The 27,696-nt window shown below is 39.7% G+C and overlaps 1 protein-coding gene and 1 long non-coding RNA gene across 3 annotated transcripts; one reads left to right on the top strand and one right to left on the bottom strand.

The window, feature by feature from the left end:
• Window positions 1–1,636: 1,636 nt before the first annotated feature.
• SFPQ (splicing factor proline and glutamine rich) lies at window positions 1,637–17,625 on the bottom strand. 2 transcript variants are annotated; one of them, XM_055586440.1, is made up of 13 exons: window positions 16,708–17,625; window positions 15,835–16,023; window positions 15,209–15,510; window positions 15,012–15,107; window positions 14,023–14,219; window positions 13,839–13,923; window positions 13,425–13,542; window positions 12,969–13,017; window positions 12,767–12,888; window positions 7,200–10,347; window positions 4,039–4,087; window positions 3,083–3,166; window positions 1,637–1,726 (listed from the first exon to the last, which is right to left on the bottom strand). In XM_055586440.1, exons 1-10 carry the CDS (start codon window positions 17,533–17,535, stop codon window positions 10,210–10,212), a joined length of 2,124 nt encoding a protein of 707 aa, XP_055442415.1. In that variant the 5' UTR covers window positions 17,536–17,625; the 3' UTR covers window positions 1,637–1,726; window positions 3,083–3,166; window positions 4,039–4,087; window positions 7,200–10,209. The 2 variants fall into 2 exon arrangements, with proteins under 2 accessions (XP_055442415.1, XP_055442416.1); XM_055586441.1 differs by lacking the exon at window positions 7,200–10,347.
• A 2,481-nt stretch (window positions 17,626–20,106) lies between these two features.
• Window positions 20,107–25,789, top strand: LOC129656314 (uncharacterized). The gene is made up of 3 exons (XR_008716321.1): window positions 20,107–20,254; window positions 22,265–22,342; window positions 23,898–25,789. It is a non-coding gene; the product is annotated as an uncharacterized LOC129656314 (long non-coding RNA).
• The last annotated feature ends 1,907 nt before the right edge of the window (window positions 25,790–27,696 follow it).

Below are 27,696 nucleotides of genomic sequence, written 5' to 3'. Positions count from 1 at the left end.
CCCCTCACTTCCCTACACACACTTAAAAATAGCAACTAATCAATACACCTTGCAAGGCAGGGATTTTTATTTAACCCTACTATAGCATGAGGTTAAACAACTTGTCAAATACAAGAGCATATTAAAAAGCAGACACATTTCACAAAGGTCCATACAGTCAAAGCTGTTTCTCCAGTAGTCATATATTTGAGTTGAACCGTGCCAATGAATTGATTCTTTCAAACTGTGGTGCTGTAGACTCGGTCTCTTGGACAGCAGGATCAAACCAGTCAATCCTAAAGGAAATAAACCCTGAATATTCATTGAAAAGATTGACGCTGAAGCTCTAATATTGTGGCCACCTGATACGAAAGTTGACTCACTGGGAAAGACCCTGATGCTAGGAAGATAAGAGGGCAGAAGGGGGCAAAAAAATGAGACGGTTGGATGGCATTAACATTAGTTTTTTGAGCAAACTTCAGGAAACTGAAGGACAGAGAAGCCTGGTGTGCTGCAGCCCATGGGGTTGCAGAGTTGGGGCATGACTTAGCAACTGAACATGTAACTTGTCAAAAAAAGTTTAAAAAATTATTTTGAATATATACCTCACATTAATTTGGTTTGTAGAACAGCTTGTCAAATTGTAATGAGTTTTCAAGAATGAAGGGGATAAGCAGATTTTATAGTAAATTACAACAGTATTTCCCTTACACTTATAGGTAACCTGAGAATTTGCCCATTACACTGTACATAAAATTCAACTCCAGTTTACAGAAATTGCTACTCAGGACAACCAAAATGTTGTATTTGGCAATATGCAATTCAGTCTTTGAGTGAAACACCCAATTATTCATAACCATAATTTGATAATCCTTTTCTAATACACAATAGTAGTACATAAAATGGAGAAGGCAATGGCACCCCACTCCAGTACTCTTGCCTGGAAAATCCCATGGATGGAGGAGCCTGGAAGGCTGCAGTCCATGGGGTCACACACAGTCGGACACAACTCAAGTGACTTAGCAGTAGCAGTACATAAAAACCTACTTAGCAATTGCTTTGATGTTCAGTCACTGTCACGTTAGAATCTGTTATGACTTTGCTATCTCACAGACTACAGCACACCAAGCTCGACTTTGCACCATCTCCTGTAGTTTGCTCAAATTCATGTCCATCTAAGTCAGTGATGCTAACTATCTCATCCTATGCCACCTCTGTGGCAATTAACAATTGCCGATCACATGCTAACTCCAAGACTAAAACTTATGAAGCCTGAAGGCAATTTTTTAAGGCCACACTGGGCAGTGTATAAGATCTTAACTCCCCAATCAGGGCTCAAACCTGTACCCCTTGCACTGGTCCACTGGACAGCCAGAAGTCCCTGAAGGTGATTTTTAAGATACTGACAGCTAAACCCATGAATAAATAAGGGCATTGGTTTGATTAGCTATTAAGAAGCTGGGGGTGGGGAGGTGGAAAAAAAGGCTGAAGCAGCTCTGCCAAAAAGGACTCAAGAAATATAAATCCTGAATTATGCATTTTGTTTTAAACTTATAATATGGAATGACTTCAATGCCACCGAGAAATAAGTTGCTGACACTTATGGAAAAATTCTAAAAAATAGAAGAATCCTACTTAAAAACAAACCAAAACAAAATCCCATCTCGAAACATTTTTATTCAACAACAGGTTGATTCCTCTCTTTGCTCTTTTCCTCACTGGGTTTCAGGACACAGTTCACGTAATCCTGCCAATTAAAAGGAAACAATTATTCCAAAAGTCGTAATAATTAGGTATCAAGGTCTCAAATATTTATTAGCAACAATCAAACTTTAATCAAAGAATGTGGTAGCATAAGTATTTGATTATCTCTAGATAAATAATGGTTAAGCAGCACAAATAATTTTAATACCAGACCCACCTAGCGAGTTTATTAAATTTTATTTCCATCTTCTATAAGAACTTTTAGTTACAACCAAACTCTTAAAAGCCAGATCTCTTCAAGATACTCCATTAATTGGCACCCTCTGGTGGCTTGGGCAGTAAAGAATCCACCCCCAATGCAGGAGACCCAAGTTTGATCCCTGGGTCAGGAAGATCTCCTGGAGAAGGCAATAGCAACCCACTCCACTATTCTTGGCCTGAGAAATCCCACTGACAAAGGAGCCTGGCGGGTTACAATCCATGGGGTTGCAATAATTAGACACAACTGAGCAACTAATACTTTCTAAGGTATAAGACATAGATCTCAATTCTCCCATTTCTGCTTAAAATTCAACTGATTATGATAGCCCTTTATATCTAAGTGATACCATGAACAAATGCAATTTTTTTTACATGAGACAGGTAGGCTACTATCTACAGCCCATTTTGTAAAAAAAAAAAAAAAAAAAAAAGGCAGCTTTACTGGAACACAGTCATTGTCCATTGTCTACCTAATGTCTATGACTGCTTTTTAGCCAGAAAGGCCGAGTTGAATTGCCTTTAAAATTGCCAACCCTCTAGGATTTTGTTTTCCATCTATTCTACCAGTGACTCCACCATTTAACTATCTGGATGAAAAACAGGAACTTCAAATCTTCTGAATCTTCCTCTGCATTGTTGAATGGATGCAAAGGTAAATAAAGCTATATATATTTTTATTAAAAACTTAAGTCCCTGTTTTTCCCAAGGCTTTAGCCAAACAAGACTAAAGCCAAAGCCTACCACACCTCAGAAGACTTAAAAAAAAAAAAAAAAAAAAAAAAAAGATTAAATATTTAAGTAAATGTTATAAAAACATACTTGCTACAAAAAAGTTTTAACACAAAAGAAATTAAAATGAGATATCCACATAAGTAGTTATCTTACACCACCCAAGATTCCTTCTGAAGACAATTTTTTTAAAGATATTTTTTGATGTGGACCATTTTAAAAGTCTTTATTGAATCTGTTACAAGACTGCTTCTGTTTTATGCTTTAGTTTTTTGGCCCCGAGGCATGTGGGATTTTAACTCCCTGCCAGGGATTGAACCCTCACCCCCTGCATTAGAAGGCGAAATCTTAACCACTGGACTGCAGGGAAGTCCCTGAGGACAGTTTAGAGTTAAGAATCTCAACTTACCTTGATACTTCATCAGTCTAACAAGTTGTGGCTTTCCTTCTTGACCAGTTCATGGTGTGTGACGTCTTGAGAACTTATATCCACCTATCATTAAAATATAACTTTGTTATGATAACATATTTGGCATATCTTGAACAAAACTGATTTTTAACATGTACATTTTATTGGACATCAACAGGTATGTATTTTGGCATAGATTTGGATTTCAGTAGTGGTTTTTTTTTTTTTTTGGGGGGGCTATGGGCTCCCTTGTGGCTCAGACAGTAAAAAGAATCCAACTGCAAGGGAGAAGACCTGGGCTCGATCCCTGGGTTGGGAAGATGTCCTAGAGAAGGAACGGCTACCCACTTCAGTACTCTTGCCTGGATAATTCCATGGACAAAGGAGCCTGGCAAGCTGCTGTCCATGGGGTTGCAAAGAGTTAGACACAACTGAGCAACCTTCACTTTCACAGTTAGTGTTTAGGTAAGACCTGGCATTGTAGTATGCATCTACTGGAAAAAATCTGCATCATTAAGTGAACCCCTGAAGCGCAAACCCATGTTGTTCAAAGGTCAAATGTACTTAAGGAATTCTCCCTACCAATGACTAAACAATTGTTCTTCACAATTTATACTGTAAAAGGAATCTCAAGATTTCTGAATTGGACCCAAGTTGATTTTAGAGTACCAAAAAATACATCATTTCTCCACAAATTCAAGCCTTTTCTGATCTAACGCCATCTTTTTCTTCTATTGTTTAACATTTTCGTAGTAAGTATTCCCAGCCTTTTCTCTTTCCAACTCATATACACCCACACACATCTATTTTAAAAAAACAAAAATACAGGGGTATCAAGAGGTGAACATCTTAAAAAATCAAATAGCTTTCACCCCACACAGTTAAATCAAAATCATAACCATTAAATAGAAACCAAACCCCAAATCCTTAATAGGTAGACTTTCAAGGAAGCTTACTTCAAGTGAATGAGCACTCCAGTTATCAGCCAACATCAATCATTCTTACCTAAAGAATAATAAGAAAAAGTTAATATAAAAGACAAGGGCATGAAGACTAGAAATGCTAATTTCAAAATTTAAAGAGTAAAATTCCAGAAACAAAGATTGGGGGCAAGTTACAGCATAAAAAATAGGAAGAAACTTCATGGGGGAAGTGGGTGGAATCTAAAATCATTCTGAAGTAGCAGTAGACACCTGAATTAGAGTGAGAACTGTATCTTCTTTGTATTTACAAAAGCCTAACTGCATTTTCACCAGTCTGAGCACAATGAAGTTTGACTGCAACCCAAAATATACTATCCCTTATGTGAAGGTATGTGACAACGTTTACCTAACCAAATGAGTTTTAACATCGGCTCTTTTCATATAAAAGCACATACCCTGCTCCCCACCAAGTATGTCTTCCATTCTCAGGTGGACTGACCACCTTCAGCAGTCCTCCTCCAAGAGTGCCCTCCCCGTTCCACAGTACCCAACAATGCAGTTGTTATCCTGCAGTCCTATATATTTGCCTCATTCTTTCCCTCTTAAGTCCTCACTGAGTTTTAAGTTACGGCAAGGGAAGCTATGCCTTATCAGGACAGCAAGGAACCTGAGTTTTTCTGAGGGAGAAGACATTCACCTTCACTATATATGCCTGGCAGAGCCACAGTGCACAAAAACCAGAAAGATCAGCCTTAATCCAAATTCCAGGTTTTTCTTCCTCCCTGATTATCAGAGACTGCCAAGGGTATATGAAATAGTTCCCTGTTGCACATGTACCATCCATAAGGGATACTATATCGTTTTGCATTCTTCCTCCATTCTCCAGATTATCCTATTCTGCATCCAGCCCCTTTTTCACCCTCTGAATAAATCTTTTCAGCACTGGTGTTCAAAAGCAACATTTATGTTTGATGGTTTACCAGCAACTGTGTGATTTCCACAGTTGAGTCTTAAAAATTGCCAATCATTATCTAGCAGCAATGACAGATGATTAGGAGCAGCCAAATCCTCTGAATTCTTTCCCTAACAGGCAGCCATTTGAGAACTGCACTAGCTGACAGAGCACTGAAACGTTATCAGCTAAAGCCCAAACCAAATAAAGGCCCAGAACAAACATCCCAGCTCTCTAAAACCTATCCAAAATCATTAATGTTAAGGCAGTAAATGCAGGACTGTGGATCATGTCACTGCAGCTGACAATGATTAACAATAAGAAACATGCAACCCCCATTAAAGTTAAAAGTCCAAAACTAGTCACACGCATCTCTTTATCGGGAAAAATGAGACTATTATGCATTCTTTGTAGGTTTTTGCAACCTTATATGAAGAGCACCCATTGCATTTCTTTCATCTTTCATAAAGCACCGGTATCTATTCCCAAGGGCCTAACAGTACGAAAATGCATTCTGGCATCACACCTCTGAACTTGCGACCATTGTCATTAAAAATAATTTTTGTTTGCAATAAGAAAAGACTATGAAATACAATGCAAGCACCTGGGATATAGTTACTATTGAAACCCGTTTATCCCGTTTTGACTGATTTTTAAAAAGACCCTCTGCACTAAAATTCACAAATTACAGCTGCATACAAATCGAAACTAGTAAGAATCAACTTAAGTCACAGGTTTCTCATTGAAAGTGCAAAAGCCTATTCATCTTGAAATAAGCAGAATGAAGCAAAATTACCCCCCAACCCGATGATGTCCATGTATTATATTAAGTACATTCTCTCAAAAGTGCTATTGACTGTTAAGAAATAAACCTGATCTTTTATTTCTAAACAATCACTGAGCCACGGGAGCCAAGTGCTGGCTACCAACTTCATGGATTATGCCATAGGAAAGCCCCATCAGAACTGCATGCCAATTTCGTGACACTATTGTCACTAACACTGAGCGTTACGTTTGAGGTACATTGTATTACTAATACAGAGCTGAACTAGTCACCATTTGTTCTTTCATCTAGCAGGAGTCAAGTCATTTGGCTGAATGGACTGCATATTAAAGTTACAAGTCTGTCCCCACCATGTGAACTGCTTGCCGAAGAGCAAGGCATTTTTCTTGATACAAAAGAAATTCTCATAATCATGAAGAGTTTTGCCAACATTTATGCGAAGTAAACCAAACTTTCCAGTTACAGAGCAGAAAACATTATACATGAAAGCTATTTCTCATGCATGCTAGCTAAAAATCAGTTCATAGACCAATGTTCAGTTGAATTGAGGTCTGGAACAACTGTTGATGCAAAGCTTAAATCCTGAACAACAGAGAGGGTACTTTTGAAGACTTACTATTTTGGTAATTGAACAATTTGCAACATCTCATCCCTAAAAAGCTAAGGGAACCAAATTCAAAAAGCTACCCTGAACATTTGCAGTTATCCTACAGAATACGACGAAGTCTTACAGTTGGGAAATGATTCCCAACATGTATTCAATAGGCAAGTCAACATGCCACACCATCTTCCCCCAGGTTTAGAGTATAGACATATTTAGACAAATCACAGAACTTGAACTATTCATGTTAGATTCCCATCTATGCCCCCAGTTAGTAACAAAGCTGTTCCCATGGAGCCCATTTAAAAAATGTTCAAATCACATTGCAAAAAAAAAAAAAACAAAAAAAAAACAAAAAAACAACTGTACTTTTAGTTTTAATTCACTCAACCCTGTGGAGTAATAACCAAGATTGCACTCTGAAATTGATATTGCTGACCTCTGGGAAGGTCAGTTTGCTATAAGAGAAACTAATTGTCACGTGCTGTATACAGTCTGTGTCAAGATGCTAAAAGCACTCTACTTTCCAAATATGGTATGGTCCCCTCTCCCCCACACCACTCACGTGTTTCATGTTATCTTCAGTTACGATGCAACCAAAAACCACACAACTGAATCAGATACATACCAAATACTCAAGTTTGCACTTTTTATCTGAGAACTGCAACAGCACTGAATTCTGCCTGACAAATTACAGCTCTAACCCAAACCCACACAGTTTTGATATAAGCTAGCTTTATCATACACGTGTTAGGTGCTGCACTGTAATTTCATTGTCAGAAGTATGATGTCAGAATGCCCACGGAATAAAAGTACATAGCAAGTCACCAAGTTAGATTATATTGCTTGTTACCTACCTGTATGCAGTCGGCAATGAGAATCTCGGAGCAAGCAGGAATACTACATCCGGGTCCTAATGTCCATTGCCATTTGCGGTACTACGTTCCTCACAGTTACGCACTGCAGAAATGCTGGCTAAATGCAGTTATGTAGCAGGCCACTACTTTAATAGTGCACAATTGCAGTCCAAGAACACCAGAAAATATTCCGCCACAAACTTAGTGGCTTGCCCAAGAAAAGCCAAGTATCTGAATTTTGATCTGCCATGATATGCCACTTACAAAAATTGCACAGGCGTAACATTACAATTTCCCAAATTATTGTCTATTTATATTAGTGATATAATACATCTAATAAAGAGTGGTGGGGTTTACAGTACTTCTTAGAAGTTTAATTAGTGTTTTAAGCCAAGAAGATTATGGTTTCACTGAACATGAACCAATGGGTTAAGTTTCTAAAGTCCCTATTAAATACACTGGGATCTCGTAGAGAATGCATTTTTTAAAGATAAGGAGTAATAAGAGGAGCAGTTAGTTTAAAAACAATCAAGTGTTCCTCTTAAAATTATGAGAGAAAGTGGAGAAGAGGAAATGGGGGCAGGTGGTTTCTTTAAATGAGAAGACTGGCCAAAATACCTCTAAACTACTACCTTCCCTTTCCCACCCCAAGTTTCATAAATCAGCTTTTAGGAATCTACTTTTTGAGATGATTTAAATTCACATTAGGCTATCATATACATTGCAGGACTTGTTCAAAGTCTGAGTAGCTTACAACCCTTGATACACTGCTATTTCAGTGATAAAAGTCAAAACTTAGTTAAAACTAAGCAACATTATTTGCTAAACAATGTTTAGCAATTCTACACAGTAAGGCTATCAAAACCACAACTTTTAGGAGATAATCCATTAGCATCCTTCACCACTCTTCAAAGGTACAGTACTACGAAAAGCTTATTTTAGGGGTCTGTGCCAGCATCCCTTTACAAAGAAAGGCATGTAATCTGAAAAATAAACTGAAACATTAATTTTATAGGCAGATTTTCCCATTTCCCCACCAGCCCCCACCCACACATTCAAGTTCACCCTCTGTGGGTGTCCCATGAACACCCCTTATTTTCTTATCATTAACGGAGTCCCTACCATACAATTCAAATTGTAATGGACTCCTTTCAAATCAAGACCCTTGTTTCCAATACAGAAAATCCCATACATTATCACCAATTAATAACTTGGGACAAAACTTCCTCCTATAATTATGGTAGAACTACTCATTTCCAAGTGTCTTGGTGAACAGAAATAATGAACATTTTCTAATGAGATTCTCTCCCTTAATTAGCACACCAGGTACCTGTCAGTCACACAACCAGAATTTGGTGGCATGCCTTTATACTCCACTAATGTTTTAGTATTAACAGGTTTCCTATGCACAGTGCTCAATTGTTTCAACTATAGGTTTCCCTTTGTACTCAGGCACAATACTAAACTTACTTCAGCATTTAAAGATTTGATTTAGAATTTTACTTTTGCCAATTAACACTAAAAGAGGTGAAAAGGAGGAAGACACATTCCACAGTAAGAGTTCTATAATGTACAAATTAGAATGGAAACAGCTAAAATCAAAGCCAAACCATTCAATTACTTTACCTACTACTTTTAGGAAATTGTTCCTCTGCTTAAAAATACACTGGGAAAGCAGGTGTTCCCATTGTACAACAGACACCAGTAACAATCTATTTTATTAATAAGTCAAAATGTCTCTGATGGAAGGAGAGTCAATGAAGTTGACGTTAAACTGACACCACCATTGAAACACTCCAAAAGCTTTATGGTGGGAGGAAGGAACATCTGTACTGTGTAGCACGAGCAACTGTCTCCAGATTTTGTGCCACATCAAAAGGAAACTATGAAAAACAAAAATGTTTCGTAAGAATGGTTCTCTGCAACCCTATGTTATTAACAGTCACTACAAGCTCTTAGAAAACAGACTAGGTTTTTTTCATAGTCCTACAGATTTTGCCCAATAGAAGTAGCACAAGGAGATGTAAAAGTTAGATTACAAGTACATACATTTCTAACCTACTTTATGATTAACTATACCTCTTATTTTTGAATTATTCACACTAAACTCCACCTTTATAAATCACTTAAAAGTAATACATGAAAAGGCTTCATGTTTAACAATCTTTAATTCAAATGTGAAAGTTCAATACAAGCCATTTGTAGGGCTTGGGACTCGTTTTTTAAAAAACAAGAATGGAGGAATGCAACAAAATGATCTTTCCACTTTTTCTTCAGAAACTTTCAAGGAAAGAATAGATCATAGGGCCATAAAAGATCCATTTAAGTCATACCCACTTTCTCCCCCTACCAAGTCTTACACCCATTCCATAATCTTGATACACATTCCTGGATGAAGATTTACAGTTCAGCTTTGCTTACATAGCCATTTAAAAATACTTAGCACCAGCTTGCTTCCTTGCCAAACAAATCAAATCATGAAACTACTTCAATAAGTATTTCTTCTTTTTAAAACAAGGGGGTACTTATAAGTAGAAAGCAATACTTAGCCTACAAATAACATTTCCCAGAAATGGCATATGCCATTCAAAGGCCTAGACACGCTTATGCTTTCCAAGTGGAATACCTAGCCTAATGTGCATAGAAGCATGAATGGCAAAGTTGAAGATCAATATCATAACTATTTTTTCTATTTATTTGAAGCACAGTAAAAAAAAAAATTGGTACACTTTGGAAATTCAGTGGCACAGGTACACTGCCGTAACTTGAGGGACATTATACAGTTTAAAAAAAAAAGGAAGAAAAAAGGAAGAAAAAAAAATTCCCCTGTTGCAAACACTGCATTACATAATTTTACCTGCCCCAACAGACCATTTACAAATATTAGGTCAATAAACTGCTAACATCCATAAAAAGGTTGCTTTCTTACTAAAATGCAAGAATTTAAAAGACTGGTTATCTAAACAAGAAAAGACAAAAACAAACTGGAATGAAAGCCTAGATATCACATCTAAAATCGGGGTTTTTTGTTTGGGCCTTCATACTCTTCTCTCCCTCTACCATATCCTGCTGGAGTTCCAGGCCCCATTCCTCTAGGACCCTGTCCACCCACAGGTCCCGCACCTCCCTGCCCAAAGCGCTCAGTACGCTATTGGAACAGTAATTAACAGTTCATTATATGTAGTTGATGTCCATGTGTGTTAAGTAAATATTTTAGAAGGTTCCGTAGTCAACGTTCGTCGATACAATCACCAATGAGTCGATCCACAGGTACCGGGAACATAGAAAGGAAAAAAGGGTAATTTGAAAATTAGTTTACGATAATACATGCCTTGTGGTATGTTCCCACTTGAGCCATTCTCATACACCTGTTTCAAAGAATAGATCTTCCCTGTAGTGCTAAAAAATTTAAGAATTAGTGCAGATGTGAAAACCCATTCCAAAATGAGTTTTAAGAAATTTCACATCAGATTAACCCACTGAAAAGCTTACAAACTTCTCACTTTCAAGGTCTGAACAGGAAATTTAATTTCCACGTAAGCCTAACAAGCCCAACCAGACAGATTCAATTCACTCAATGAAGTGACAAAGACCTACTCACCAGTTAGTGGTATGTGCTGCATAAGAAACCTTGTGCTTTTCAAGATCTTAAGACACATCTGCTAAGTTGCAGAAATCTTAAAAGGTTCAAAGTTTTTAATAAAATGCTACCAGACTACAAAAAGAAAAAGAATAGAAGACTAATAGGTTTAGTCACTTAACCGGCACAGTAATTTGATTTAAAAGTGTTGCCATCTTCTCTCCAAGTATATCACCTTCACAGCCATCACTACATAAAACCAGAGAAATTATGTTCACAGTACTGTTCTTTATAGTTGCAAATTAACTGAATATACAGCCCACCCTCATAACAGCCCAACTTTTCATTTTCCCTTATGTCTGTGAAAAGTCCCGACAGTTATGATTCCGTGTTTTGGGTGTCTCCCAAACAGCATTAATACCAAGCTTAAGTGACTGCAATAAAGCAGGACTTTATTCCATCTTGTTTTAGGTTAATTCTAGTCCTAGAAACCTATGATCCCAAACAGAGTAACCCTACAGATATGCAAGCACAGCAGCCTGAACTCTCTCTCAAATTCATATAAAGCAGACCAATTATTAAGAGTATTGCTCAAAACACAAAACAAAGCCCCAAAACAGAACAAAAATCCAACAAAACCCCCCAGAAATTAAAAAAGGCATCAGGGTTTAAAAATGTTATTATAAATAATTTCAACATGCTTCCTATAAAATACTACAGGGCTACTTAAGACTAAATCCTAATCCTTCAAACTATTTCAAAATCCTAGCAATTTTAGGTTTTCAGCGCATTGCATTATCTCAAAAAGGTGAAAAGGAAATTTGGGGGTTTGTTACCACATCATCTTAGAATCCAGAAGCTACACGTCACAAGGACTATAGAGCCTGAATTGTGGGAACATCATGTCAAATTAAGTTACAAATTTGATATATAACCTACGTCTGACTATTAGGAAGCATATAAACCAAAATATAACTCACATTATTTTTAAAATTCATTTTGAAGCTAACAGCGCTACATTTAACCCAACTATTTATGATTCTAATCTTCAAAGCCTTAAGCAGATGAGGCCCCATTCTAAATCCTTATTATTTGTAAAATGAATCTAGTGAGCTATATACTGCAGCTTCTCTCCTTTGCCAAAAGACTGTAGATGAACTAATTAGATTCAATTCGGTTGTGACAAAGCACTTTTCTCCAAACCCACCTCTACAGCCAATATTCAGTTCTTCTAAGGATTGTAAAATCCCGGTATCACCACTCAGACCAATTCTCTTGGTTGTTCTAAAGGATCCTGACACGCTATCTGTACAGCTAAAATATGACACCATCAAGAAGGTTCAGATCAAATGCACACAACTAGTATGCTAAAAATTAAGTGACTTTTGCTATTCTGAAGCAAAGAGATGTCCATTTATTTTAGAAAGTACACCTAAAGACAGGCCCAACAGGAGGGAAACGACGAGTCCGAAGACTAAACAATTCCCTTTCATGGATAAAGTCACACCAAATGTAGGTCAAAGTCCTAAACATTGCTAAAACATGCCTAAAGCTACAAGCTACAAACAAGTCTGATTCACACTTATGGCAAATACCAGCTTTATGAATGACAACTTGCCATTTGATTACTCTCACTTGGATGTAGAATAATCAGTAGTATCTAACATTTAGAATTTGGATTTGCCATGAACTATTGTGCAAAAGTACACAAGCAATATAATGGAAAGCACCTAAATCTACTTATTGCCAAAGATAACTCCCAACATACTAACAGTATTGACTTTTTGTTGGCAACCTTATCAGGTGGTTACCACATTGAGTTCTTCTATGTTGCCAAGGTATTCACCAATATTACGGATTTACACGATAGGGAAACTAAAAGAAGTCCAGTCACCTACTTAAAAAAAACAAAAACAAAAAAAACACACACACGTAAGTTGTGAGAATGAGAATTTCCTTTTGAACTATGTCCCACAAGATACATTACCATGTCGCTTCCCATCATGGAACCACTCATTGTTGCCGGTGGAACGCCAGGATTAGCTTCATAACCTATGCCACCACCACCACCTAGAGGTGGAAATTTCTGGCCTCCTGAGCCATAGGGATCTAGGAAACAAAAATGCTGGTTACCCCTCAACCAAAATACTGCTCTTCATTAATATTACTAATTTAATTTTCATTCTTACCTCCCATGTTCATTGCTCCTCCACCACCCATTCTCATGTCTCTTTCTCTCTGAAATTAAAAAAAAAAAATCCTTTCATACACTTCTACTAAACCCATACCAAGCATTCTTAACTTGGTAATTCTTAATTTGGAAATTCCCTAGCAAGGAATTTGCAAAGCTTAACAAAAACTGTTTTCAACTTAAAGGAAAAAACCAATTAGGCAGTTTTTTAAAAGATGCCATTATCAAAAAAACCTATAAAGCAAGCTTCTTCCTAACCAATGCAATCTTTTGGCCCACCCAAGGAGAAGGTAAAACTCAAGGCCCATCAATCATAAACACTTGGGTTAAAAAGAAAGCAAGAAAAAGGCAGAATAGCTACCATGTGAAAAGTGATATTTAACTGAATAAACTGCACCCTAGGTATCCACAAATTCTGTAGAAAACTCCGATTACATTGCCAAAGTTTACTTACTGGATCCATATAGCCCATCCGACTATAACTTTCCTCTCTTTGGCGTCTCATCTGTTCTTCCATCTCACGTTGACGAATCATCATCTCTTCTTCCCTCCTACGTCGTTCTTCCTCTTGCCTGGAAATATTCATCAAGTATGTAAACAAAAACTTTATGCACATTAAAAAAATTCAGCTTGAAGGAAACTAGTAGTTTACTTAAGAGCATTACAGCAAATGGAAGGTTGGGACTAAGGAGAAAATCCCTAAATGTATTCCAGCAAAGTAAATGAGCGATTTAACAGAAATCTCTATTTCACAATTTAAGCATTAAACCAACACTGACATAGTATTTAATATCTCTGTACCTCAACTGACTCACCTGCAAAATTTAGGTACACTTAACACTGAAACAAAGGTTTGACAAAATTGTACCTCAATTGCATCTCTTTACGTTTCTGCATTTCTTGATTGTGCAGTTCTTCCATGCGTCTTAATTCTTCCTGGCGTCGCATTAGATCTGAACATTGGAAAATTCTGTTATAGATTCACATTAACAAATTCTATTATGCTCAAAAGGCAAATGATGCTACCGGCAAAATTCAGAAGGTTATTTTACCTTGACGCAAAAGATTTGCCTGATGCTCATGATAGGCATCTTCCATTTCACTTTCCAATTTGTCTTTTGCATCTTTCATGTTTTTTTCAACTTGTTCCCGCTGCTGTTTTTCCATTTCATCAAGGGACTTCCACCGCTGAGAATACTCATACTCAAATGTCCCATGCTGGGCAAAACGAGGAGGGGTTTCTCTCTCCCTGACAATATTTAAATATGAAACAATTTATGGATGCACACAAGAAATATATGTATCTGATGTCCCCTAAAATACACTGGTCCTTCCACTGGCTTCTCACTTCTAAGAAATACTGGAAGGCAAAAATCACCTTGATTCTTAGTTATCTTATCTCTTTACACATTCCAGGATGATACTAGACAGTAACACAGGCAATGAAGATCAATCCTACCTTTCTCACTGTCCTAATTCCACTTCCCAAGCCAAGTTTCAATTCAAAGAATATTTTTCCAACCCTGAAAAACCAGGATATCTACAACACATCTTAACAACTGTTAAGAACAAAACAAGATTGCATATAAAATATACCTACCACAGAAACAAACACTAGGTATTTGAATGACTGCTTCAAATCCTCTAGCTTTCTAAACCTGAGGTTTTCATTAAGCATATCTAAGATTTTTGTACATATTAAGCAAAACTGAAAAATTATCAAGTTCTCCGAACTTACGGCTGCTGAAGGGGAAAGGATAGTTAGAGTTTGGGTAAGACATGCACACATTCCTTTTAAAATAGATAACCAACAAGAGCCTACTGTACAGCACAGAGAACTTGGCTCAACTCTACAGGGCAGACAGGATGGGAGGGGCGTTTGGGGGAGAATGAATACATCTGCATGTATGGCTGAGTCCATTTGCAGTTCACCTGGAACTATCGAACACCGTCAATCTGCTATACCCCGAAACAAAATTAAAAATTTAAAACAAAAAAAAATGAACGAGTTCTCTTTTGTACTTTAAGAAATTGTTCTTACTTTTGATACATTGGATTCTTCTGGGCAAGTTTTTCAGGAAGACCATCTTCATCATCTAACTGTTCAAGTGGTTCCACAATGACTGGACGAGGAGTTCTAACAACAAAAATGGTTCCATCTTAATTTTGTTCCATCTGTATCGCAATTTCTTCATAAGTTAATAAATAAGAGTTACTAAGATAAACATAAAAACTTACGTTGTCAGTAAGAAAACACCTTCACTGCATCTTTCAAATGCTTTTCTTGCTGCTGGTTTAGAAGCAAATTCAACAATGCCTTTCCCTGTAGATCTTCCACGATCATCCACAATTACAACAGCCCTTTCAATAGGACCAAACTGGCTAAAGGCTTCTTCCAACAGTTCATTGGAAACATAAGGTGAAAGATTTCGAACAGAAAGGGCAGCAGCATGTGTGGCAAATCGAACCCGAAGCTGTCTACCTCTCATGGGTGTATCATCAAGCTCAGCTTTAGCTATTTCCGCCAACGCTCTAGATTCCTGCAAGCATCAAGACATACACTCAAAGTTAATGACCTCAAAACTGGCTAATGCCCACCCTAAAATTGTTACAAGTCTAACCCCCAATCCTATTCTTCTGCCAGCTCAATTCAACTTATCTCCAAGCAGTCTTCCCGGACACTTACCACCCAATCCCCCGTTTTAAATACTATTGTGCACTATAGAGCAGCTACATCTTTTCTGTTAGTGATGAAAACGTTATAAAGTTGCTGGTTCAGAAAACACTATGTAGTAGTAAAAAAAAAAAAAAAAAAAAAAAAAAGAGAGAGAATTCCACCAGAAAAACACAAAAACCAAACTCACAAGCTTAATAAATCCAAATCCTTTGCCTTTGTTTATAAAAACTTCTCCTGGTTCTCCATATTTAGCAAAAAGTCTTTTGAATTCATCCTCCGTGATGTCTGCAGGTAGATTACCAACAAACAACCGACAACGCTGGGTGTAAGTTTTCTCTCCAGGCCTCCTCAGGAGTGACAAGTTGGCTTTAAACCCCTGATATAAAAGGAAGGAAACTTTCAGATACAAGTTACCTCTGCAAGTAGGAAGAACCAATAGTCTTTTCCCAGAACTGAATATGTTACCAATCCAATCGGGTTGCTCTTCTGTTGCCTTTAAAGATCGTATTACATGCCTAACCGGACTTTCAGAGTAAGTCACTCCTAACATTAAAAAGCCTAAACCATCCTATACTCTTGAGAAGTCTCTTTAGCGAGTAGGCTCTGTCTGTATCAGGAACCTCGTCAACCGTTTATGCCTAACGTCCCCGACAGCATCAAAACTATAGTGGACAAAAATTAAAAGGGTGGAAGGGTATGAATAAAACGATTAAAACTCTGTTGTCAACGACGAAACCTGTGGCTAAGCGCTAAGAGAAAAACTCGACCGATGTCGTCAATCCTAAATTTCAAGCTATACTCTTTACTCTGGACCCCAGGATCCGTTAGCTTTAACAGGGCCCATCAAACTTTCCTCAAACCACCCGCTGCCAACCCGGAGGCCTCCCCAGGGATGCCGCTCGCGGACCCGCGCCGTCCGCCCCTCAGTCCCGCAGCCCCGCCCACCCACCGCGGCCTCCCGCGCGCAGGCGCCCTTTCCGGTCTCCGACAAAATGGAGGGCGGGGAGAGGGGCCGCCGCCATCTTAGGAAAACCGACGCGTAGCTCAGGTTAACACTCACCTCAGAGTCCGAAATCTTTTCCTCGCTGCGGCCGCCGGGCCCTCCGGGCGGCGGCCCTTGGTGGTGCTGCTGGTGGTAGGGCGGATGGTGCTGCCGGCCCCCGCGGGGCTCCCCGCCACCTCGGTGCGGCGGCTTAGGGTGGCCGCCAGGAGTGCTTAGGCCCGGGCCGCCGCCAGGCTTCGGCCCGCCTGGCATTTTGCCGCCCTTGGGGCCGCCGGGTCCCGGGCCCTGCTTAGGCCCGGGCACCGGGCCCCCTGCAGGTGGTGGAGGCGGCGGGCCCCCAGCCTGAGGGGGGGTGGTGGGCACCCCACTGCTCGGCGGAGCCGGTGGAGGCGCACCTGGGGGCGCCGAGGTGACAGCGGGCGGCGGGGTCGGGGTGGGGCCTGGCCCCGTGGGGGCCCCCGAGGTCGGGGGTGTGGCGGGCGGCGCCGAGCCGGTGGCCGGAGGGGCGCTGCCTACTCCGGGAGCCGAACCGGGTCCTTGAGGAACAACAGACTTGGATGAGTCCTGTGGCGGCGGCGGCGGCTGCTGGTGCGGCGGCTGCTGATGGGGCGGCTGGTGCGGCGGGGGCTGAAGCGGCGGCGGCTGCTGTGGTGGCGGCTGCTGCGGCGGTGGCTGCTGCTGTTGCTGGTGCGGAGGAGGTGGCGGGATCTGAGGCTTGGGGCCACCTTGGCCCGGCACGGGCCCCATGGGTCCGCGATTCTGATTGAGGCCCATGCCGGGCGGCGGGGAGCGGAAGTCGTGGAGGCCGCCGCGGCCGCCTCCTCCTCCGCGTCGGTGGAAGCCGCCACCGCCACCTCCCCGGCTTCGGAACCGGTCCCGAGACATGTCTGTGATCAAGGGGCGGTCGAGGCAAAAGCGGAGAAGACGTTCAGGGAACGTGGAGGCCACCTTGCTTCGCACAAGATGGCGGATGACACAGGCGGCGCGCCGCCTTTGTCCTCTTCTTATATAGGCCTGCTGGCATGGCCCCGCCTACTTCTCGATCGGTAGCTCCAATAGCCAATTGCAAGTACTGTGCTTGGTGACGCTAGGTTACGAAGATCTCATCTCTCCTATTGGCTCTCGATGAGAGGCGGGAGGAATGGAGTGGTTGAAGATTTCAGTCGGCCAATGAGCGGGAAAGGAGTTTGTAGGCCACCGTGATTTGCTGGAAGATATTTGAATGGGTTTTCCAGAGCAATTTTCCCGTGAAAGCAAATAGCCAGGGCCCTATCAGCTCCTGGGGAGAGATGTTAGAAGACCCTTTTCTTTCTTGATTGCCCTTATGAGCAGACTGCTGGTATCTTTCCACAGAAAGAAGAGAAGTCTCCAGTTCAAAAGCATAAATTAGCTTTGTGCTGGGCCAATGGAATTAGAGAAAAATTTACAGATTTCGTACACAGCCTTTACTGATTTGATTTTGGAACCTCATTGGAGTATTGGTTCTAGCAGTATAAATGTCTCAATAGGCTTAAGTGAGTGTTCTTTTGCTCAAAAAGGCCTTGATTTTGTGGTATATATGTAGACTATTTCGGAGAAAGCAATGGCAACCCAATCCAGTACTCTTGCCTGGAAAATCCCATGGAAGGAGGAGCCTGGTTGGCTGCAGTCCATGGGGTCACGAAGAGTCGGACACGACTGAACGACTTCACTTTCACTTTTCACTTTCATGCATTGGAGAAGGAAATGGCAGCCCACTCCAGTGTTCTTGCCTGGAGAATCCCAGGGATGGCGGAGCCTGGTGGGCTGCCGTCTATGGGGTCGCACAGAGTCGGACACGATTGAAGTGACTTAGCAGCAGCAGCAGCATATAGACTATTTACAAACACAGATCACAGAAGGAATTAAACATTTTTCTTAATTCTACCACAGAACACTTGATGAGCAGATTAAGATACTTTAAAATTACCATATTAAAAAATATATATGGAATCAACCAATGGACAACATCCTTCTTATTTCGAAGTGCATGAGCCATTTCCCTTAATACCTCTCCTAATTAGTGTCATCTAGAGACCTTTGGGTGGATCACTCCTCTGGTTAATATTAGCCCATGGCTCATGTCTTCTTTTCTAATTCTGTATATCAGTCACCATCTGAATGGATGACCACCCAATAATACTCTTGTCAATCCTTTACCTCCTCGCCTCCAGCCATCTTTCCTTCTATCCTATGTTAGCCACCCACCCACATCGTAGTTAATCCTATTTGTTATTGCCAGGAATAACATCCCTTAAAAAAATCTCTATTTTGGAATCCCAGCCAACATAGTAACTTCTGAGTCTGACTTCATCAAAACCACCAAACCAGGACTTAACCTGGCAGTCCAGTGGTTAGGCTTTCATGCTCCCACTGCGGGGTTCACAGGGTTGATCCCAGGTTGGGGAACTAAGATCTCACATGCCATACAGCCAGAAAAAGAAAAACAACTCCCAAATTTTCACTTTCACTTTCATAACTTGTGTCACCTAGTTTAGAGGTTACGATTGCCATAACTCTTTCTCCATTATACTCACCTGGTAAAATTCTGTTTGTGGTTGGACCAAAGAATTCACCTTCTTTAACAAGGGCTGAGGCTTTCACTTTAAATTTTGACCACAGTTCTCGAAAGGGCATTAGGCTTTTCCTGTCAATCTTACCGAATTTCCCTAGTAAGTTCACTTTCTCTCTTCCAGAGATAGTGTATTTCATGCTTTTTCTGTTCAAACTCCAACACTCTGTTCTGTCACACCCCCATGACTAATGACTTCTCATATTTCTTTGAGAAAATAAGAATCACTGCATAGGAACATTCTCATCCAGCTAGAAGCCACCAAACTACTTGCATCTGTACCCATCATCTCTGACTTCCTTCCTGATATCATGAAAAGTATATCTCTGCCCCTACCAAAGGGCAAGCCCTAGGCCCCCACCCACCACTCCTGCCCCAGTGATTTGGATTCCACGCTGCACCCCCTGTGCCGTCTCAGGGAATTTTCTTTGCTGTATCATCAGTTACTTCTACTGAATCATTTCCATCTTAAATAAAACCTTCTCTTTACCCTATCATCTCATTTCTTCCACTATTTGCAACAGCATTAAAATTGTCTATGCTCAGCTCAGTTCAGTTCATTCGCTCAGTCGTGTCTGACTCTTTGTGACCCCATAGACTGCAGCATGCCAGGATTCCCTGTCCATCAGCAACTCGCAGAGCTTGCTCAAACTCATGTCCATCGAGTTGGTGATGCCATCCAGCCATCTCATCCTCTGTCATCCCCTTCTCAGGTGAGAGCAAGTTAAAAGAACTAAAAGGTAGCCAGTATGACTGCAGCAAAGAATGCAAGAGGGAGAGATAACTGGAGAGAAATGGGATGGGAATGGAGGTTCACCTTCAGAATTTAGGAGTTTGTATTTTTTTTTTTCCTAGGGGCAATATGAAGACAACAAGTGGTTTTAAAAAGAAGAGTAAGAAGCATCAGATTTGCTTCTTTAAAAGATAATTTTGATTGCTACCTGGAAAATAGAAAGAAAGGGCAATAGTGACACCATTTTTAGGGCCCACTGCTTTGGGAGCACGGTAAACAAAGTAAGTCAGAAAGAGAAAGACAAATACTGTATGATATCACTTATATGTGGGATCTAAGTATGACACAAATCAACATATCTATGAAACAAAAACAGACTCATATAGAGAACAGACTTGTGGCAACGGGGGTGGGTGGTGGGTGGGAGCAGGGGAGGGAAGGCGTGGGTGTTTAGGATTAGCAGAGGCAGAGTTTATAGATAGGATGGAGAAACAACAAGATCCTACTGTGTGTGTGCTTAGTCTCTCAAGCACATCTGACTCTGCAACCAATGTAGCCCCCCAGGCTCCTCTGTCCATGGGATTTTTCAGGCAAGAATACTGGAGTAGGCTGGTATTTCCTTCTCCAGGGGGATAGTCTCATCCCAGGGATTGAACCCACCTTTCCTGTGTCTCCTGCATTGCAGGCGGATTCTTTACCCACTGAGCTATCAGGGGAGCCCCTACTGTGTACACAAGGAACTATATTCAATCTTCTGTGACAAACCATAATGGAAAAGAATATGAAAGGAGCTTCTGATTTTTTTTTTTTTCCAAAACAATAGCTAGTATTTATTGAGCACTTAACAACTATACTAAACACTTCACCTAATCTTCACAACTTCCCTAAGGAGTATGTCAGAAAAGTACAGAACCTTGGGACAAGGCCCTGGTGATGGAACCAGAGCCTTAAAAACTGTTATGCTTCATTAATTCATTTAGCATATTAAGCATTTCTGTGCTCTTGTCTGTTAAGTACCAATGGTACAGACTTAAAGAGCTCTGACAGAATCTCAGTGCAACAGAGGAAACAGACAATAAACAAAAGAAAGAAACAAGATAAATACTAGAAATCGTAAAGAGAACTCTCATGTATATTACATCACATATGAAATGGCATTACAGAGAGGGGAGAAGACTTTTGAGGTGACGTTCAATCTGACATAGAAGAATGAAGAAGCCATAACTCTGCAGAAAGTTGGGGGAAGAGCACTTTGAGCTGGGTAAACAGCAAGTTCAAATACCTTGAGGCAAAAACCATGCAGACAAAGTAACTTGATAAATCCTAAGAAAAGACAGGGGCTTCCTGTGGATGGGATTTGGGAACCAGAGAGATAAGAATGGGGAAGCAGACGGGGGCCTTTTAAATCTTGGTAAGGTGTTTGGTGAGTCTGAGTGAATTCCTGGAGTTGGTGATGGACAGGGAGGCCTGGCGTGCTGCGATTCATGGGGTCACAAAGAGTTGGACACGACTGAGCGACTGAACTGAACTGAAGGTGTTTGGATTTTTATTCTAAGAGCAACAAGAAACCACTGAAGGCCTTTAAATAGGGGAAGGAAAATGACATCTGAATTGCTTTTTCCTAAAAGTTCACTCTAGCTGCTGAATGGAAACTGAATTAGAGAGGACCCAGAAAGAAAGCAAGGAGAAAAGTTATAAAGTGGTTGCATTGAGACTTCCCTGATGGTCCAGTGCCTAAGACTCTACACTACCAATGCAGGAGGCCAGGATATGATCCCTGATCAGAGAACTAGATCCCATATGCCACAGCTAAGAGCCAGCATAGCTAAATAAATAAATATTTTTTTAAAAAGGTGGGTACAGTAATTTAGGTGAGAGATGGGGGTAGAAAAGATTAGGTTGTAGTGATATTTGAGATATATTTCAGAGGTAGAAATGACTTTTTAATTTCATGCAGAGGATAAATCCCTGTTATTGTTAACTATAAGATGCCATTTACTATGCTGGGGAAGACTGGAAGGAATATGTTAGGTTGATAAAGTCAAGAGCTCTAGATTGGACATGTTAAATCTGATACGCAAGCTAGACCTCTGAATGGAGATGTCTAGTAAGTAGTTGGATATATAAGTTTGGAACTCAGAAGAGAGATCTACCCTATCAAGTAAGTAAAAATGTAAAGATTATTAATATTTAGAAGGTGCTTGAAGTCTTGAAGAGATTAGCTAGATCAAAAGAGAGCCTGGTTGTTAAAGTGAGTCCAAAACTGAGATGTGAACTATCTCATCATTTAGAGGTCTTAAGAGGAAGAAGTCAACAAAGGAGACATCATTGAGGCAAGACGAAAATCATCCGAGTGTGATGTCACAGAGGTCAGTGAGAAAGTGTTTCATCAAAGACAGAGTACCATCTATGCTGAATGTTGCTAACCTTCTTACCACGTTTTAGTTAGCTCCTATCCATCTTTTAGGACTTAACTTATATCTACCCTTCCCTGAAGGCCTCCTGTGACCCCAAAGAAAGACCAAGTTGCATCATTTGATTGGCATCCTGAACTTACACTCTCGTAACACTCATCCCACTCCATTGAACAGACTTTCTAAATTGTACTCTTTAGTCTGTAAGATCATGAGGGCAATGACTGAGATTCTCTTTAAACCACCAAATCCCTGCAACCTGGTGGTGGAAACTCAACATATATTTGAATGAATGAATGAACAAATCCATTAGTCTCCCTTTTCTGAGCCATTGAAGAATGGCCCCAGTCATAAATGACTAATTTCTGATATTAAACTCCTGATATTTGAACTCCATAGTTCAAATATGTGGAAAATTATGCTGAATGGCATGTAGAACAATATTCAATCTATAATACTCTGAATGTGGATGAACTTACAATTCAAATTATAATTTCAATAATAAAAAGTATAATAATTCTCTGGTTTGACTTTTTATAAGGCATAGAAAGTAGGGGGTAGAGATAATATGCTTGATAAAACATATTGCCACTCCCTAATGAATATTAATTGAATTGGCTAAATTTACATCTTCAACTGTTTCCCAAGGCCTAAGTTACCATGTTGGTCAGCTTAATTTGTGTTAATTAGCTTTGTAGTTCCAACTTTGCAGAGGCTATTCAGTTTCCAGATCTATCAGCACAGATCTATCTCTGTAGCTTCACAAACACAATAGAAGCCTCAAGTTATTTTGAAGCAGAAAAGAGGGCACCTGAGGTCCCCAAACCCACTCTTCCCAGTAATAAGGGGTTCCTAAGTGAAAGAAAGTGTTAAGTTATTCGGTTGTGTCTGACTCTTTGTGACCCCATGGACTATAGCCCGCCAGGCTCCTCTGTCCATGGAATTTTCCAGGCAAGAGTACTGGAGTGGGGTGCCATTGCCTTTTCCACCTGAGAAGCTGCTGCTGCTGCTGCTGCTAAGTCGCTTCAGTCGTGTCCGACTCTGTGCGACCCCACAGACAGCAGCCACTAGGCTCCTCTGTCCCTGGGATTCGGGCCCAAATGGCAAATTCTAACAGTGTAGTAAAGATACTCACCACTAGGTGTCTCAGTGGCTATGCCACTTCCTCCACGTCCTTGGAAAGCAGCCAACTGCACAAACTCCAGTACTCTGTTATGGAACCTTCAAGCAAATATCCTATAGGAAGGGTTGGTTTCAATACCTGAGTAAGTCTTCCAGCAGATCTAATCAGAATCTAGATCGCATCTCTCAATAAGAGAAACATTGGATTAACCAAAGTGTCTCACTCAGTATGGCTTTCCTTTGCTAAGGGAAAACATGCTGTGTTGGTGGAACATTCATGTATTTATTTATTTCTCTATCTATTTACTTGTTTATGGGTTGGGGGAGAGGGAAGGAGACTTGGCTTGAAGTGCTTATGATGTTCTACCTGATCTTGATCACCTCTTAGCCCTACAGTGAACTACGTGTCCTTCCAGGCCCTCCCCACACAAGTACTTGAAGGTATCATCACTCTGCAGCTAAGCTGAGCCACCAGGGAAGTCCAAGAATACTGGAATGAGTAGCTGATCCCTTCTCCAGTGGATCTTCCTGACCCAGGAATCGAGCCAGGGTCTCCTGCATTGCAGGCAGATTCTTTACCAACTGAGCTATCAGAGAAGCCATAAATTGACCACTTGGATTGATTTTTAAAAACTGAGGTATAGCTGATTTACGAGGTTGTGTTATTTCTGGTGTACAACAAAGTGATTGAGTTATAATGTACATATATTGTTTTTCATATTATTTTCCTGGATTGATTTTAAATATCAAAAAAGTTAAGAGTTTAAAGAATTATCAAAGGGAGGAAGATAGCTCAGAGACAGAACCATATATATGAATTTTTTCCATAAGGGAACATCAGAGATCAATGAGAAAGGAATAGTCAATAAATGATATTAAAATAACTAGTTTATGAAAAAATTACCAAACTAATTCTAGATAGGTGGATTAAAGAGATAAATATACTTTTAAATCAAATACTGAAAGAAATAATGAGGAAAAAATCGATGTGAATATCAGATCTTTGTCAGGAAGAGAAATTTCTAAGGTTTAATATGATACAAATAAACTACAAAACAAAATATCAATAAATTTCTGTGCATGAAGGTTAGAAATCACCGTGTGAAAAAAAAGACAAAAATTAAAAGTTAAACTGAAAAACTTAATTGCAAAGAAAAATTATAAATGGTGAATATCTTTAATATGTTAATATAAGTAATTTATACAATTTTATAAAATCACCAAGATCTCAGTAAAAAATAGCCAAAATAAATGAACAAACATGGAAAATATTCATCTTCACTGATAATTCCAAAAATGCAAATAAAAATTAGATACCATTTTTCATCTAAGTTAACACAAATTGTGGACTTTTCAGTGGTTAGAACTCTATGCTCCATTGCCAGGTTTGGGAGAGGTTTGACCCCTGGTCAGGGAACTAAGATCCCATAAGCCATGTAACATGGCCAAAAATTTTGAAAATAACAATAAAATTAAAAATAATTTAAAATTTTAAAAATTAACAAATTGAAACAGTTTTGATACAACCCTTTTGGAAAATAATGTAGCATATCATTTAGCAAATTCATCCTCTCCTTTCTCCTCCATCAATCTCAGTCTTCTTCTCCTCCAAGCTTCCTTCCCCTCTTTCATTCGTTCATTTTTATTCAACAAATACCTTTTGTATGCCTGAGAGGCGCTGGAATCTAGCCTAAATTCTAAATACAGTAAAAAACTTTACCTGCAGTTTTGTTCATCTTAACATGATCAGTAATAGCCTCAGATTGAAAACATCCTACATTTTCATCCATAGACAAGGTAACCAAATGTCCTGTTTTGCTCCTGACAGTCTTGGTTTATGCCTGATGTCCCAGAGTAATTATTAAATGGTGCCCCCATTTAGACAACTTCCTGGCTGATGGCAGTGAAGTATTTTGAGGAAGGACCAGCTTTTTTAATTTGTACAAAAGCACCACTAGGATTAGCCACTGCTGATCAAGTTATGGAAATAGGGTGATTTCTGGTGTTGCCTCTATTTTTCTATAATTTCTGGATTTTCTAAAATGAAAAGATAAAATATCTTCTATGCATATGGGGCTTTACATGCATTAACTCATTTAATTTTCTCAACCCTATAAGGCATACCTCATTTTATTGTGCTTCACTTTATTATGCTTTTTACAAATTAAAGGTTTGTGGCAACCCTGCCTTGTCAGATAATAGTTAGCATTTTTTTAATTAAGATGTACTTTATTTTAGACATAATGCTATTGCACACTTAATAAACAACAGACTGGTGTGAACATAGCTTTTATATGCATTGGGAAACCAAAAAAATCATGTGACTCACTTTGTTGCTGTATTGTGTGTATTGCAGTGGTCTGGAGCCACGCCCATAATATCTCCGAGGTGGGCTTGAACTTAGTTGCTTAGTTGCCTCTGACTATTTGCGACCCTAAGGACTGTAGCCCATCAGGCTCCTCTCTCCATGGGATTCTCCAGGCAAGAATACTGGAGTGGGTTGCCATTGCCATTCCCTTCTCCAGCAGATCTTCCCAACCCAGGGATGGAAGCCGGGTCCCCTGCATTGCAGGCAGATTCTCTACCATCTGAGCCACTAGGGAAGCCCATCTGCAAGGTATGCCTATAATTTTTTTTTCCTCTATCTTTAAAAAAACAATGAAATGAGGCAATTGAAGTACTGAGAGATTTCTTACTTAGAGTCACAAATTTACCAAGTGGTAGAACCAAGATTTATACCTAAGCAATCTATCTCCATACCCTTAAACACTACAGTATCCTGCCCATAGGGACAACTATATCCCATTGAGCTTGTTTTTCACTTATGGGGGAATGTCGACTACCTACGTAAACATTATTTGAAAAGTGCTTACAAATAATAGCCCCAAAAGGTCTCCATTTATTTCTGAGACACATAATATTTACGTTATAAAATAGTTGATTTTTTAGAAATTTAAGATGCAAAAATTTATAAACTGTAAGAATCCCAAACATAAAGTTATGAATGTCCTTTTTAATATATATTTATATTTCCATTTAAATTTCAACACACATTAAGTACACATGATCAAAATACCTGTTTTAAATGTGTTGGTAGAGGGACTTCTCTGGTGGGTCCAGTGGTTAAAACTCCGTACTTAAACTGTAGGGGGCGCAGCTCAATCCCTGGTCAGGGAACTAAGATTCCACATGCCATGCGGCAAAACAAAAAAAAACCTGTTGGTGGACAAATAATATTTTTCTTTCATGATTAATTAATTTAAAGTGAATTAAACAATATGCATTACCAAGTAAGGAAATGTTAAAAAATACTTTATGAGTGTTATTGAGACTTTATAAAAACAACTGTTTAGTGCTAGTTTTAATTATCTGTTAATCTAAATTGTTAAATAACTTCAAGTCACTTAAAAAAAAAATCATATACTACAAAAGGGCAAATTTTAAATTACCTCCTTAAAGGGGACCCTGGAATACTGAAGTATCACCTTACCAGTCTGAATAATACTACATCGGTGCCAATTAAATTCCCTTTCACGGGCTTGAGTGTTTCCAAGTCACCTCGGCTACAGATTCGTAGCCCATGTTAAAGACTGACTATAGATGCCTCATCCGTCATGTGTTGACATTTCCTACTTTCATTCTCAGATGCTGAAAGTAGCATAGGTCAGCTATGGAATGAAGCAGATTCAAGTTTCCATTCCAGTTCCATCTCAGGTCATTTGTCCCTATGCGAGTTTCTGAACCTCTCTGAGCTTAAATTTCCTCATTTGTAAAAGGATAAGGGTAATAATACCACCTGGGATGAAGTAAAGTAGGTCATAGTCTTAACATAGAGGCTGGCTTCTGGTAAATTCTCAGTTGAAGTTAGTTATTATTATCTATGTGACATCCAAGTTCTGGGAACCCAACTCGGGATCTTATGTGGTGACCCTGGTTAGACAGGAACAATTTTGAAAATAACCTCTCTGCTTTGAGTACTTCATTGAGTAAAGGACACAATGAAAGCACAGCTTGAGTGATGTTTCCCCAAGAGAATGCAAAGAAACAATCTAGAAGGGTAGGACAAAGCAGGCAAGATCATCAGGGCTGGTTGGTTTTTGGCAGGCATGCTACACACTGCAGGGGTGTATCTGGGGCAAGCTGGAGTGAATTTTAGTATCTTTCAGACCACAATATCTTCCTGGACT

The sequence above is a fragment of the Bubalus kerabau genome, chromosome 6, assembly GCF_029407905.1.
Source record: "Bubalus kerabau isolate K-KA32 ecotype Philippines breed swamp buffalo chromosome 6, PCC_UOA_SB_1v2, whole genome shotgun sequence".
NCBI classification, from domain to species: domain Eukaryota; kingdom Metazoa; phylum Chordata; class Mammalia; order Artiodactyla; family Bovidae; genus Bubalus; species Bubalus kerabau.
Note: the sequence above shows the minus strand (reverse complement) of the source record. Positions and strands in the feature narration are given on the sequence as shown.

Coding starts and splice junctions, on each gene's coding strand:
- SFPQ (XM_055586440.1), bottom strand. CDS start 17,535: ATGTCTCGGGACCGGTTCCGAAGCCGGGGAGGTGGCGGTGGCGGCTTC. Junction 16,024..16,707: donor AAAAGATTTCGGACTCTGAG/GTGAGTGTTAAC, acceptor CTTTTATATCAG/GGGTTTAAAGCCAACTTGTC. Junction 13,543..13,838: donor CGTAAAGAGATGCAATTGAG/GTACAATTTTGT, acceptor GAATATTTCCAG/GCAAGAGGAAGAACGACGTA.